This window comes from Penaeus chinensis, chromosome 8 (genome assembly GCF_019202785.1).
Source record: "Penaeus chinensis breed Huanghai No. 1 chromosome 8, ASM1920278v2, whole genome shotgun sequence".
NCBI classification, from domain to species: domain Eukaryota; kingdom Metazoa; phylum Arthropoda; class Malacostraca; order Decapoda; family Penaeidae; genus Penaeus; species Penaeus chinensis.
The window spans coordinates 40,689,657-40,704,656 of record NC_061826.1 but is presented as its reverse complement, the minus strand read 5'-3'; the positions used below and the strand labels follow the sequence as shown (position 1 = coordinate 40,704,656).

Below are 15,000 nucleotides of genomic sequence, written 5' to 3'. Positions count from 1 at the left end.
AGATGCATATGCAGCAGAATTTTTATATATTATTTATTGCAATCACAATTTTTTAAGCAGTTCCGTACAATCAAGTCTAGCTCTATGTAGATTGTACCTAACCCTTTATGACAAGATGAGAAGTTTCCTAGTAACTGGCATAGCCTGTTATGTGTAATTTAACAAGGAATATTATTTACAGTATATTCATCATTGTTTACGAAGGACGGAGTTACATTACCTTTTTTGCAAGGAGATATCCTCTTCCCACCATATAATTCATATGATGAACATATTTTGATTTCACATGCATATAAAGCTAGTAGTATATGGTCAATGTAGCACTTACTACAAGTAAGTATTTGCTCTATTTTTCTGATATGATATTTCTTACTATGCTTTAGCCTCATCTAGAGATTGACTAAATGTGATGCCCCTTTTTTTCTTCACTGTATAACATATTGTAAAGAATATAAAGACTGCCTGCTTTAGAGTAATGGGAAGATAAACCATTAGTTTTGGTGTGAATTACTTTCAAGCATGAAGAAAGGTCATAGGGATATAGTAAGACTAGAAATTTAGTTCGTGATTTCCCTTAACTGCAACATTTATTAATTTAAATAGAAATGCATTTTTAAGCAAATGTTTATCTATGTAGTTATATACTAGTTGCTCATTCTTAAAATTTGAAGCTGATAAATAAATAGATATATAGATAACTTTGTTCTATGTACATTTTACAGACTCCCCCTCCAAATGCTCGACGGAAAATCGACCAGTTTGGAACCATGCCTCGACAGCGAGATATTATCATGGGCGGAGAGGCCAACCACGGCTCGGCAACCACAGGGCGATCCAAGGGAGTCATGTTCGGTAAAGGCTTCCACTTCCTTCCATTCCGTGTGGCGGGAAAGCGGAGCACTTCAGCCCCCAACTTAGGTGACGGTGGTGTTCATGCATGAGTACAAACCTGCAACCCCCTCCCCCTATCCCCCCCCCCAAATTTGTTCTTATGAGGGTCATCTTATGAATGGATGAAAATTGATGGTAAACATTCCTAACTGCGGCTCCACACTTGGAGATCACTGAGAGATTGAATAAGTATATAGCTTGATGACACTATTTTGGAGGGAACTATTTTAAAGCTTTGTTTGATAGGTTGCTTGTATTTGTGAGCACCTGAAAATTATCTAGATATTTAATGTTACTGTTAAAATACACATCTAAAGAATTATTGATTACATTTAAAGATCATAAGGTTTACTTTTCTTATTGCATATAGATAACAAATAACTTTATATATAATATCAGTATGAAAAGATCAGTTAAGCTCTGTTATACGTATGAATACTTTTTACTCCTTGATTTTTTCATACTCAAAAGTGTATTTATGTAAACAGATCTTGAAGTATGTCATAAAAGTTGTTTCACTATTTCTGTACCATCAATTTTATCCAAGCTCTGCTGGCAAAACTTTCTTTGCAGAGAATTTTTATAATGTTCCACCCAGATTTACTCATGGTTGATTCACTCTCAATTGCTAATTGGGAATGCTTTTATTCGCACAAGGTTTCAGAAAAATTGATAACATGAGAAGGTAACATGTTATGTTGTGTGCTAACAAACCAGATGTTTTTCACATATTACCAGCTAGTATTATTTTATTCCTAGAATACATGAATATCATTTTAGGGTTTATACAAATTTCCTAATAACTAGTAAATATTGCAGGTTCTTGAAACATTCAGTTGAACTGGTAATCTTAGTCGAATAGCAATTTCATTACTCATCTTTTATGGAAGGATCTTGCTTGTCTCCTTAGAAAAAAATCAAACTCCTGATTATGTTTTGTGAACTAGAAACATTTGTTTTCATTTGTAGTAAAATCTTGTTTCAGGTTGCCTTTAGCTACAAATACAGTTTATTGAAGGCGCTTTGAAGGTAGAACTTAGAATTACTTGCTACCTAGTTTACTTTGTCATTGGAAGAGGGACATTACATTGATTGTGCCTTTTGGTAAAGCATTTCCACTTAGTTCTCTTTGCTGACTTCAGGCCATTTCACAATATTTAGATTATCATAAGGTTCATAGAAAGAGGTTTTGTCAGAGTGAGCTGCAAATCAGTTGTGCATGTACTGTCTGCAGATGACCCCAAAATAGTCATAAAAGTAATTTGAAGTTATATGCATCATGAATAGTAATTGTAAATATGAGATTCATGTTTATGCTTTCACTGTCTGAGCATGAGACGTAACAAGCTCGAAACAGTTACATTAATATTTTCACTTCCTTCTAAATTGATTTTAACCCCTTCTCTAGAACATCTTCAGTTGGCAGGATTGTTGTCATGACTGATCGTGTCAGGCCACCTGAGTTGCGTATCCTGTGTTGCCCTCGTTCAGCCCATCACTTTGTGTTTCCCTGAGTATTGGCTCACGCTTGTCATGGGTTGTCTTTTACTCCTTGAATTTACATATATATATATATATATATATATATATATATATATATATATATATATATATATATATATATATATATATATGCATATATATATATATATATATATATATATATATATATATATATATATATATATATGCATATATTCATAAATATATATACATATATATTTATACAGTGTATTTTATGAATATTTATTAATTTGGTCTATAGTGACATCTCTATTGCATCATTATTATTATTATTATTATTATTATTATTATTATTTATATTATTTTTATTATTTATACTATTATCATTGTTATTATTTATGCATCTCTCTTGTTTTATTATTATTTGTTATCCATTTTTTTTCTAAATATTTGGGTTGAAATATATCAAGATGGGCATCAGTTACAGTCAGATGAGATTTGAGTTTCACAAAGCTTTGCCAAGAAATACTGACTGAGAGGAACTGCACCTTCGCTAAATTAGTTTGCAGAGATACATTTCAGTCGAGTTTTTTTTTTTACAGTAGTTTTATTCTGCTCTGTCAGTTTTCAGTAAAATCATGTACTGTCGAGTTTTGAATTAGGCTGCCTGATATTTTGCTTTTGTATTTTGCCTAGTTGCATGATACGGATAATTTGCATACAAAGTGCAAGTAGCGAGAAAATGCCAAGATACAGGTACACTTTTTTTTTTTTTTTTGCAACTTATGTTGAGTTATTTTTTGCAACAACTCCACAACTTATTTTCTAAGCTATTGTTATGTAATATATTACTTATTGATATAACATATTTTCATTTCCTTATATTTTTTTTGTCTTAGCTTACTTATTGTCTGATTCATTGCATGTTGATTGTATTAATTGTATTACGTTTTATTTGTTTATTATTATATGCATTACACCATTTTTGTAGCTTGGTACCTTCTTCAATATACAGATGACATCTTTTGTGATTTGTAGGTTGTTTAAGTAAGCAATATGTAAATAGTGAAATTCTGACTCAAAATTACATATTAAAATGAAAACCAGTGATTGAAATGATAGATTTTCACATACAATTTTTAGTTTAGTTGAATTGTAATGGTAATAGAAATATTATATATATATATATATATATATATATATATGTATGTATATATAAAAGAGCATAACTTATCCATTTACACAGTTGGATTTCAATGTTATTTTTACTCACGCACCAACAGCGGAAACAGAAATGCAGATGATTGACGACCTGCCTGAGGGAGAGTATGGGCATCCAGGAGACGGCATGATGGTCCCAGCATCATCAACACCAAGGGTTAATACGCTTGTTGGTCACAGGTCCCCGCCAATGCATCCCAAGGCAACAGGCATCAAAAAGATATTTACAAAGTGAGTATTGTATAAAAGATCAGTAAATATGTGTGTGTATGTGTTTCTATATTTATTTCAGAGTGAGTATTATACGATAGCTCTGTGTGTATGTGTGTGTGTGTGTGTGTGTGTGTTTGCATTTTGAGTTTCTCTTTGGCACTGCTTAAAGGGGAAATCTGGCAGTGTATTAGTCAGGATCCAAGGAGGTGCAGCATTAACGGAGAAGTTGAGTGAATGGGCAGGTCTCGATAAGGAAAAAGGAAAATTAGAATTCATAGATTAATTGTTATTTATTCATGTGACTGTTACTTTTAGAAATAGCTGCTGTATAAAAGTTTTTCAAGTAGTTTGGCCATCCAAAAAGGACAGTGTTGTGTGTCTGTGCATTTGTATCTTAGGAATCAGGCATTGTTTGGGTTTTGTCCAAGTAATGTTCCCATCCTGAATAGGTACATCTTGAATGGATACTACATTAATAACAGGAAATAAACCAAGAATGACATCAGTATAATATAATCCTACCTATGTGAAAGGAATGGCCAAACTGAGGGGATAAAATTACTTGACATTTTAAGGCATAACAGTAAATGTCTCTTTGGATTAAAATACCAAAAGATTGATTGATTGATTGATTGATTTTTTTTTTTTTTTTTTAAGGCTTCCTCCAAGAAAGGATTTTAGTGTTTCCTTTTATTTTCACTTTGGATGTATAGTCTTTTAACTTTTTGGAAGTTACTGTATTTACTGTACTAAATGCCCACATTATATATGTAATAAAAGATTTTCCAATCCTGGCAATGGGGTTATTATTATGAACTTGTCTTTTTCTCTTTGCAGGCTCCGCCGTAGTAGTTCAGGTCATCTGGACAGTGATCTCGGTGATGGGGACTTCAGGCGAGGTGGAATGAGGGCTACAGCATCCGCACGACTTGGCTGGACCTCACCCACCACTACTTTCAAAGAGTACGTATTAACAGATTGAAAATATCTTTGAAATATATCAGAGTATTCAATAGAAATTTATTATTTTTTTACCTTTCTTATATATATATATATATATATATATATATATCCTTCTTTTTTATATTTTTTGGTATAATCTGAGTATTTTCAATACCCAGATATAATCTTTTGCAGTTATGGATGTACGTTAGACATTAAGTTTGAGGAGGTTCAAAAAAATTTCACTATTATTCATTCTCACCATTGCCCCTTATTAAGCCATAGATATGAAGTAGTTAGTCTTATTCATAAATTTATTCATTAGCTATTATACTGAACAGTAATTTACCTCCTTTGTTTCCTTTCAGGCCAGGTGAACCTTTCACCAGCTGGAGTTCTGAAACAATGGAGGCCTGGCTTGGAGGTCTGGGTTTGAGTCAGTATTGCGCTGCCGTTCGCTGCTGGACGGATAATGGTCACCATTTGTCACAAGTAACACCTCAGCAGTTAGAGAGAGAACTAGGACTCCGTCACCCATTGCATAGAAAGAAACTTCAGTTGGCAATCGCGGCGAGATTATCTGGAAATCAGCTTAACACACCGTTAGCCCGTTTGGATCATGCTTGGGTGTTACGTTGGCTGGATGATGTGGGTTTACCACAGTATAAAGACGCTTTTAGTGAAGCACGTATTGACGGGCGAGTGCTCAACTGCCTAACCTATGATGATTTAGCCTTCCTAAGATTTACAAATCTACTACATGTTACCTCATTGAAGCGTGGTATTCAGGTTAGTTGCTGTAAATGTTACAATCCTTCCCTGGTTTCTCATTAATTTTGAAAACAATCATGTTGAAGAGATGCTGTTCACCAAGCTATCCTTTCAAAAATAAATTTCATTCCAGGTCCTGCGAGAACACAACTTTGATCCCACTGTGCTGAAGCGACGTTCAGTGCCAGAAGAGGATCAAAGATCAAGAACACCAGCAGGAGTGGCACTGTGGACTAATCACCGTGTCATGGAATGGCTGCGAACTGTTGACCTCTCAGAGTATGCCCCCAATCTTAGAGGGTCAGGTGTGTATCTACTCCGTAGCCAGTTCTTTGAAGTAACAAAGTAATTGGGAATTTTTGGAAGAATAAGTTTTGTTTCATGATAAGCTTACTGATATCTATGTTCTTTTTCGTATGTAGGTGTTCATGGAGCACTAATGGTGTATGAAGTGCGTTTCACCTCTGAGCTCTTGGCATCCCTACTTTCCATCCCATCTGGAAAAACCCTCTTGAGACGACATTTGAACACACACTTCAAAGAGCTGGTCGGTGCATCCATCGTACAAGAAAAGAGGGAGTTGGAAGCTTCTTCAGGGTACACTCCTCTTACCACCTCTGCTAAAGTCAAGGTTGTATTAGACATATATTTGAAGTCCATAGGTACTAGACTGTACTTATTTTTATGTATTCATATAACAGTTTGTTTGATTTTTCTATATAATCTTTCCTGGGAGAAATAAGTATGATCTTATATTTCACATTTTTACAGATGCCAAAGAAATCACAGTTCTCTCTAAAGCGCAAAAAGTCTAAATCAGAACTAGAATTTGACGACCTGCTATGTCCACTTGACGAGAAGCCCCCTGTAGGTGCTCTACAGGACAAGGAAAAGGAGGTGAGGACTTGGGAAGTGGTGGAGAAGATAAAATCTCTAGAGGTGGAGAAGGTGGAGAAGATAAAAAGCATGGAAAAGGGGAAAGAGGTAAGAATGACATGGTTTTAAAAGGATGAGCATTTACACAATGCCATGAGTGGCTTATTTGAGGAATAACAGGAGCGGGGAAATAACATTTGGGTTGGTGAAGGACGATTTGACTTACGTTATTATGTAAAGACACTCAAATATGTTGTTTATTTGCTTTTACTCCAGCTCAGTCCTTTAATCAGTTTTGGTTTATATGAGTAGCATAGATTTTTACAGACAAGGTTTATCAAGGTTATAGTGAGTCGCATGAGTAATGAGGAATAACTTTAATGTTATGGCTGTAAGTTGCGGAATGTCTTATGAATCTAATTGCTTATAAAAGATATTTGATGATAGAAAGAAATTTGGGTGTTTGATATTTGAAAATTATTTCCATGAATAATTCAATTTTGTGACCTAAAGATGCCCTGGTTTTTAGTTTTGGGATTTTAAAAAGTAGAATTTCTTTATTTCCGGGAATTAGAATAAATATTGTGCAGACTTCTCAAAGTGGGGACACTTTAGCATTAGTTGTTTCATCAGTAATAAATAGAATGAAGGTTATTGTGCAGTGGGAAGTGGATAGCAAGCATAATGAACAGGTTTGAATCTTTTAAGAGATTAGCATGGATTTCTACACATATATATGTATTTTACTTTTAATATGTTCAGTAAATCATCTTCCTTATATTCCTTAGTTGGCATTCAATTTTGCTGAAGTTAGTAGATCTGACACTTTTAGTATTTATTTAGATTAATTCTCTGACTAATTCTACCATTCGGTATCACTAGAAAAAGTGAAAGCACGTTAAGGATTACTTATGGAATGTACTCACTTTTGGTAGTTACAGTAGTCTGCTTTTATTTCCTAAGCTGCATGGTAAGATCTGTAATGCATTAGTTAGACATGTTAATTTTTTCTTTCTTTCTTTCTTTTTTTGCAGTAAATATCAGTATTAATAGAGATTATGGTATTAGAGAGATCTTGTAAATATTTTGTACTTATTAGACTTCACAAGTAAGCATACATTTAGGCATTACACATCTTGTTCCATAGACTGTAGATAGTCCAATTTACAGAGACCTTGGTAAAACAGAGTGTAATAAAGAATCTACACTATATTCACAGTACTTGCTTCATTTTGTGTAAACAAACCAATAAACTGCAGTGTGAGAAATCATAATACTGGAAGGAAAATTAGGTTTGAGAATAATTAAATATGATCTAAAGATTGGCCACTTAGCTTTTTATTGATTTGCTTTATATAGACTGGGATTCAGGTGACGTTAAGATTGGCCTTTTTTTGACATAACGCCTGTATTTCTTGAGTATGTTTTAAGAAGCCTCTTTAGCTGTTGGCCATCAGCAGGTCTGAATAACACTAAGAAACACTTGATATTCCATAATTATATTTAAATTTACCTGTTTTACTGAGGTCATTCAGTGAGAATGATGTTTGCAAATGCTGATAATGATAAAATATGAGTTTAAATATATTATTTATAAGTGAATAGTAATTCTTAAAGAGTAATTTTTAAAATATATATATTGCATAACTACTAAGGTCAAAGTCTCTGGTGTATTGCATGACAAGTTTTATATTGATTTCAAGCACTTGTTACATATAGCACAGTATTTGTTTTGTATTCATGTCCATGTAAATTACCTTATTGTTGCCTTGCATGAAAAACAAATGAATGTTTAATTCACTCTTTCCTTGTAGTAAGTTTTCATTTCTTTGGGTGCAGCAGAGACTTGCATCAGGCACGGTTTTATTTGTTTTTGTCAGTCATGCGAAAAGTTTTGTCCATGTGTGTAATGTGTTATGGCTCTCAGCTTTCACGTGTGGTTAACCATTTTCTCTCTCCCGTGGCACTGCTTCCTGCAGACCAATGGTGATGGCAGACTTTGCTGAGGTGAGTTGTAGTGTTTCTCTATGAGTATTTGTTTGCAGTCCTTTTAGAGCAGAGTGCTTAGGTATAGATTTTTATTTTTCCGAGTTTCATTTTTGTTTTTGTATGTCATTTATTTAGGTTTTAAGTCTTTATAAGGGAAAGGGATTAAAGTAGATTTTTTTTTCTCTCTCTTATTTTTTTCATATTTTTTCTTTACCTGTGTAAAGGAAAGGGGTACAGTATGTTCGTAAAATTTGTGTGAATTAAAAAAAATAATTAAAAATTGATGTTGATCATCTTCATTTGTGAAAAAATTAAACAGGGAGCTCTTAATGGCTCAAAGCTAATTCATTGCTCTGCCATCACAGCGACTTCACAGATCATCCGCGCCACCGTTGATTGGTCGCATCACGAAGGTCTAGAGGAGAGCAAGCGCTGGCAGCTTGGCTTCCCTCACCATTCCTCGATCTGCCTGCAGCTCGTACCTTTGCCTATGCCTAGTGCCTGAATGCTAAAGTATTGGCCGGGACACACTTTTCTTCAAGATAAACAACATTGAAGTGGTTCTCTGGAGTGTGTTGTCATTAATATTTTTCTATAGTTGATGAAATCCAAAAAGGTGCAGTAACTCTTTAAGATGTATAGCAGATGGTTCAGGAAAATCAAGCTATTAAGTCACTTCATAGATTAGCTACAAGAGAGCCTCCTTATTTCATTGTGCCCCAAAGGCCATCTGACCTCTTATGTGCCTTATTATTATATAAAAGGCATTATGAAGAATGCCATTCCAGGCAGGCAGTTTGGAGAAGAAGCACTTTTATAATCAAGGTGTGCATTCAGTGCGTGCTTGTTATCGGTGAAATATTTTACTACTGTTAGTTAAAACGTTGACTTTATGTGGATGTATCTACTTCTTTCCTTCAGTTACAAATACACAATACTAGTAATAAAGTACCTTGCTGATTCCCACTAGATGATATTTATGTTCTTCACATTTCATCTGGGTGTACTGAAATTCTCTATGGTGGTCCCCCCAAATGACCAGTATGTCACTGCCTAGGCATGCACACAGATCTCAGCATGGAGGACCTGTGTTTAAATGTTTAGTCCTATGTGAGATAGTAAAGACGGCTGTTGAGAGAGAAACTTTACAACATTTTTAATTCCTTTTAGAATATTTATATTTTTGTGTTTATTTTTGACAAGAGATCCTCTTTTATCACATTTTACTTTTTTGTTTGTTTAAAGAGATAAATATGTGATTTTATCTTCATTGTAATTGCATTGAACCTATTGATGTTAGCAGATATATGTTTTATTGAAGAAATTATCCACTTCTAGGTTAAGAGTACTTTTTTAAAGTCAAATACTTTCAATAAGGTTTTTTTTTTTCTTTTCTTTAGAAAGTCACTTTGATATTTTTTGTTGAGCATTTGTATGAGTTTTGTATTTAATTTAAATTGTTTTAAGCAGCTTACGAATCAGACAGTCATTATTTTAAAACTTTGCATACTATGTGGTGCAGTTTGTTTGTGCTGTGTTATGGTTTGTGGGCAGCTGAATTGCAGCTTAGAAAATTAACAAGACTGATGGGAAATCTGTTTTAGAAATTGTTATGCTATGTAATATAGTAAGTGATTGACAGGGGCCTACAAGTTTATGATTGTAAATTGATGTTATCAGTGAGGTAACATGCAGCTGATAAGCTCTTGTTCTGAAAAAAATATAACTTTGGACTTTATATAAAACTTTAACAAAAAATGGTGTGATTTATCAATGGTAGAATTTTCTCTTTTTACAAAATAAATTTTAGAAACTGGTCTGTAAATAGTATAAATACTTTTTCACCATTAGTCACATTTTTACATTGTCTTAGTAATTTGTAGGAAATTGGAACATTTGCCATTTGCTGTCATGGCCACAAGTCCCAAAATTTGGCAACAAAATAAAGTCAGTCATTAGTATTAGTTTTTTGTTTTTTTCATTTTATATGGCCTGCATAATTTTTTTTGACACTTGGTAAATGTGAAGGAAATCATATGAAAAACTATTTTTTTCGTATTACTGAACTGTGGTTACATGATTTAATAATGGATGCCTCTAAATGACCATAATTTTGTTAAGGTAGCCCATCTGCCTTGGTCTGCTGATGCCATGGTTTTTGTTACCATTGTTATGATTATTAGTATCTTGTAGGAGGTGCAGTGCCTCATTTTTTCCTTTCATTGGTAAATATACTAAGAATCAGCACTGACTAAGCTCCTGTTCTTAAATATTCACAAAGATAAAAGAAGATAATGAAAAGTAGCCAAAAGTTATTGTCATTTTTAAAAGTGAAGGCAGCAAATACATGAATTTATTTGGAATTGAAAATAAAGGAGAACGTGTTTAGCTTGAGTTGAAGGCTGTATCTTCAGTAAGGATGATAAATATTTACTATACTATTTAACTGCACTGGAGCAAGTACATTTAAAATACATTGTTATGAGAGACTTTCAGCATTCATAGATATTATTCCTCATGTCATACACAGAATAAGCTTTACATTGTGTATACTGTGAATAGACAATTGTAATTCATTTCATTTTCAAGAAAGCTACCAGATCTTTACATAAATACCAGCTCTAAAAGTTGATGGCAGAAGAGCTTATAAAGACTGAAATCCTGGTGCATAAAATGTGACTTGAGAAAAAGCAGCTCAAGCAAAGTTAATCATTCATCTGTTTATTTATCCTTGTTTCTTTTTATGCAGTACTAATATACTAATTTGGAAGTCAGAAATATTTATTAACTATTTATTTTTTAGTGATATGTTTTTGAGGTGCAATAATAGAATGTTGATGTGCTCCAAGATGACCAGAATTATCACAGGATTCCCTTAGCCCTAGTCACCTTGTTTACAATACTTAATTTGTAATATGCATAATCTACTGTGTGTGGAATTATATTAGGTTTTCAGAAAGAGTTTGAATGTTTTCTATATGAAGTCACTGAAGATATTTGTCCCTGTATTCATTTTTTTTTTTGCAGCTAGAAGTCTGAGATAACAAAATGACGATTGGTGAAGAAATAAAAATGATTTAAACCTGAGAAGATATGAAGAGATTCAGAGTTTTACATATTTATATAGTGGGTGTCCTCAGCTTCACAGGCCAAGACTGTGGAACTCTAACAGCACCAGTGGGGTGTAATTTTTAGTATACATTTTTAATAAAATAACAATGATTTTCAGTTTTGCTTTTTATGACTTTACCCCATGATAGAGATAAGAAGGTGGAGGAAAGCAGTTCACATACTTTTGTGTGTGTTTCAGGGGGCAGGGATATACAAAATAAGTTTATTTGAAGATTTAGCAGGTTTCCCAGCAGAGAAGACTGAAGTACTAAAGAGGAAAAGAAGGAAAATAATGCAGCAAAGCAAGGGAGATAAGGATAGGCACACAGAAGCCAAGACACATCAGTTAAGGTCAATGTGTCAAGTGAAATGTAGGAATAGTGGCCAGCATTAGACAATGATTTGAGGATATGGGGAGCAAAGAAGCTATCCATAAAATATATATTTTTTTTTTATATTGACTGAACTGCAGTAACTGCAGTCAATAGGTATGGTTATTGATGGCAGTAAAGATGGAAAGCTATTGATCAACTATCTAATGACCTATATCCCACTGGTGACATAAGAGAACACTGATACTGTGTCACTGAATATGAATACCTTTGTTAGGAGATACATTGACTTGTTTTCACCATCTTGCTCCTCCCATCTTCCCTTAACCCAAAGCTGACGGGCATGGCATTACTGTGAATTTACTTTATTAATTGTTTTTACACATAGATGACTACGCTTGTACTAAGTCACCAATGAACCAATTATGAGTACTGCCTGTCTCGCAAGTCTATCTTTTTCCTTGGTTTACAAAATTGTTGTACATTATCTTATTTTGCTGTTACTAATGTTCATAATATCACAGTAATTATAATCTCTATAATAAACAGCACCATTTATATTCATAGCATCAGTAAAAAAAAAAAAAATTTCCTGCCAATTCAAGGAAAGGTGAAATCGGGTAAGGTCATAAGGTATACTAATTGACTCCTTTGTGGCCAAGCACTAGCAGAGCCATCTATGTGCAGAGACATTCCCCGGTGGCATGTGGTTAAAGACTTATTCACTTTTGCCTCTGCTCTGAAGGCATCTATGAATCTTGGAAGATTTTCACTGTCATGACATCTAACATATATTTTATACACAGACTCGTGTATATGGACTCCCAAGCATTGACAGAGCCTTTTTCTGGTTGAAAAATTTGAAACACACTTTAGTTGCATAAATAATTTATTTGTTAACACAACACCAGCAGGTAACTTATTTTATTTGGTAATAATTTATATTATATATTTTGTATTTATATTGCTAAGAGTTTAATTGTATTCATTTTAATTAAGGCACATCATAAATTTTTAACTAACTTCCATTTCCCTTCTCTAAAAGTCAACGCATTTAGAAATGGATTATCTAGACATTTACAACCAGATACAAGTAAACTACCATTATATATCTTCAAGTAAAAGGAAATTGTAACTTTAAATCACAGACTATACCATTTTCCAGAACACAAATATTTGCTGCATCTTTAATGCCAGTGCATTTTGTCAAATGATTGATCTGAACAGTGAAGAGATACTAGAAAAAAAATAATTCTAAAACAAAGAAGCAGAAACAATAGGTCTGTCATTAATCAAGTGTTATCAAAATATGTATTAATATGTTGCAATTCCTTCTTCCTCCGACAAATACTGCTGAACTTAGTTGGTTTTACATTATGTAAAGAAACACTGGTGCTCAAAAGAAAGTTAATATTTAAGTAACAATATGATCAGGTACATTCCCAGCAGGAAAACTGACAAGAAGTGAAATAACAAGACCTGTCAAAAAAGGGGAAACATACATTCACTCTTGTGTGTCTTCTAAACTGTAGCGTGTCAGTGGTAATCACAAAAGTAACTGCAAAACTTCTTTTTCTTCCTTCCTTTTGGTAATAAGTTTCCAGGAAGGGCATCCTCGGACTAGTGCAGTCAAGGAAACCAAGTAGTTCCGCCTTTAGCCGATGGTGTAGCTTAACGTTTTTCCTGTCAGGAGTTTCATGATCATGTTTACGGTCCGAGAGGCAGGAAGGACATGGCCCTCCACTTTTTTTCAATATTGAAGAAGGCGCAGATGTCCTTTAGCTCTTGTCCTCAGCGACCAGCCTAGACGCCATCCAGCTCGAGAGTTGAGGGACACATGGGGGCGTTTCCTCTGCTTGACGACGCCCTTTGACGGGCAGAGGCGCCTTTACCGTGCCAACCTGAATGGAGTCCGGAGGATGTTCGACCGTGATTTTTCTAAAATGAAAACAAAGGGGAAAGTAAATAAATATATTAGTTGGACGGCTAGAAGAGAATTAACAATGCATAAGGATGATGTTAAATAATAGTCATTAAAATACAATCAAAACCTTTACTTGACAGATAGTACGACAGAGAAATGACTGTGTAATTAGATAACTACTTAACAAAACTTCCTCACCGTCGACATCTGCTTCAGCCACTCTTTGTTGTTGAAATCGAGCTTCGATTCGAAGTAAAAGTCGTTGATGTAAGAAAGAAGCTGGTCCACTTTTTCTGGGAATTCCTCGGTCGTCTTGGGCGTTTCCTGCGGGAGAGGTGTATGTGGTTACTGTTATGTGGTGTATATGGCAGTATGTATGGATAGCTGCGTCAGTATACATACTTTTGTGTGTGTGTGTTTGTGTGTGTGTGTGTGTGTGTGTGTGTGTGTGTGTGTGTGTGTGTGTGTGTGTGTGTGTGTGTGTGTGTGTGTGTGTGTGTGTGTGTGTGTGTGTGTGTGTGTGTGTGTGTGTGTGTGTGTGTGTGTGTGTGTGTGTGTGTGTGTGTGTGTGTGTGTGTGTGTGTGTGTGGTGTGTGGTGTGTGGTGTGTGGTGTGTGGTGTGTGGTGTGTGGTGTGCCGCACACTTATACTTTATCCAACGATCTATCCCACCCCCGTCCCAACCGCACCTCCGGCTCCTCCGTGGTGGCCTTCAAAGGACCCACGAAACTGATCTTGGGCGCCAGACCGACAGCAGCTCTTGCTTTGTTCATCATGAAGTCCACGATCTCGTACTCATTGCCTTGCTTCAGGAGATTGTTCTTGATCTGGAAAGAAAGACGGGAAATGTGGGTGACGGGTTGGTATCAATGCCGTGTTTACCTTCGAGGTTTCGTTGGGTAAATTTTCAAGGAATTTTTTTGGATTCATTGCTGTGGGTCAAGGGGAAGAATCTCAAGCACTTTCCTAACTTATTCATTCGTTTTTTGACACAACATTCGAACCCGTTTCCCTTCTCTCACTCTCTCAACCCCCTTCCCTCTACCAACTAGATATTTCTCTGTCCTTTTCCCCTTCTCCCTCCTCTTCCCCAATTCCCTCTTTTATTTCCTCTCTCCCCTTACCATTCCCCTTTTACCCTTTCCATTAACTCTTTCTATTTCCCACTGCCCCTTTCCACCTCCCATTTCTTTTTTTCCTGTTGACCTCTTTCCCCTTTCCCTTCTTCTTTCCCTTTCCCCCTTCCCCCTCCCCCCTCCCCCCTCC

At 35.0% G+C, this 15,000-nt stretch overlaps 2 protein-coding genes across 12 annotated transcripts in view; one reads left to right on the top strand and one right to left on the bottom strand.

The window, feature by feature from the left end:
- The window catches only part of LOC125028055 (liprin-beta-1-like), a 96,621-nt gene extending 85,026 nt beyond the window's left edge, over positions 1-11,595 (top strand). For 7 of the 11 annotated variants that reach the window (XM_047617343.1, XM_047617342.1, XM_047617337.1 and 4 more), the window contains 9 exons: positions 723-918; positions 3,639-3,807; positions 4,627-4,752; positions 5,100-5,520; positions 5,636-5,807; positions 5,925-6,133; positions 6,274-6,486; positions 8,358-8,385; positions 8,733-10,331. In XM_047617343.1, coding sequence (XP_047473299.1) covers positions 723-918; positions 3,639-3,807; positions 4,627-4,752; positions 5,100-5,520; positions 5,636-5,807; positions 5,925-6,133; positions 6,274-6,486; positions 8,358-8,384 — 1,533 coding nt within the window. In that variant the 3' untranslated portion in view covers position 8,385; positions 8,733-10,331. Of the gene's footprint in view, positions 1-722; positions 919-3,638; positions 3,808-4,626; positions 4,753-5,099; positions 5,521-5,635; positions 5,808-5,924; positions 6,134-6,273; positions 6,487-8,357; positions 8,386-8,732 lie in introns of all 11 variants that reach the window. The other 4 variants (XM_047617341.1, XM_047617339.1, XM_047617340.1 and 1 more) reach the window with 4 other exon arrangements.
- Positions 9,546-15,000, bottom strand: part of LOC125028058 (polycystin-2-like) — a 9,649-nt gene continuing 4,194 nt past the window's right edge. Inside the window, exons 9-11 of the mRNA XM_047617349.1 lie at positions 14,424-14,561; positions 13,933-14,058; positions 9,546-13,748 (exon numbers count right to left, since the gene is read on the bottom strand). Coding sequence (XP_047473305.1) covers positions 13,614-13,748; positions 13,933-14,058; positions 14,424-14,561 — 399 coding nt within the window. The 3' untranslated portion in view covers positions 9,546-13,613. The remainder of the gene's footprint in view (positions 13,749-13,932; positions 14,059-14,423; positions 14,562-15,000) is intronic.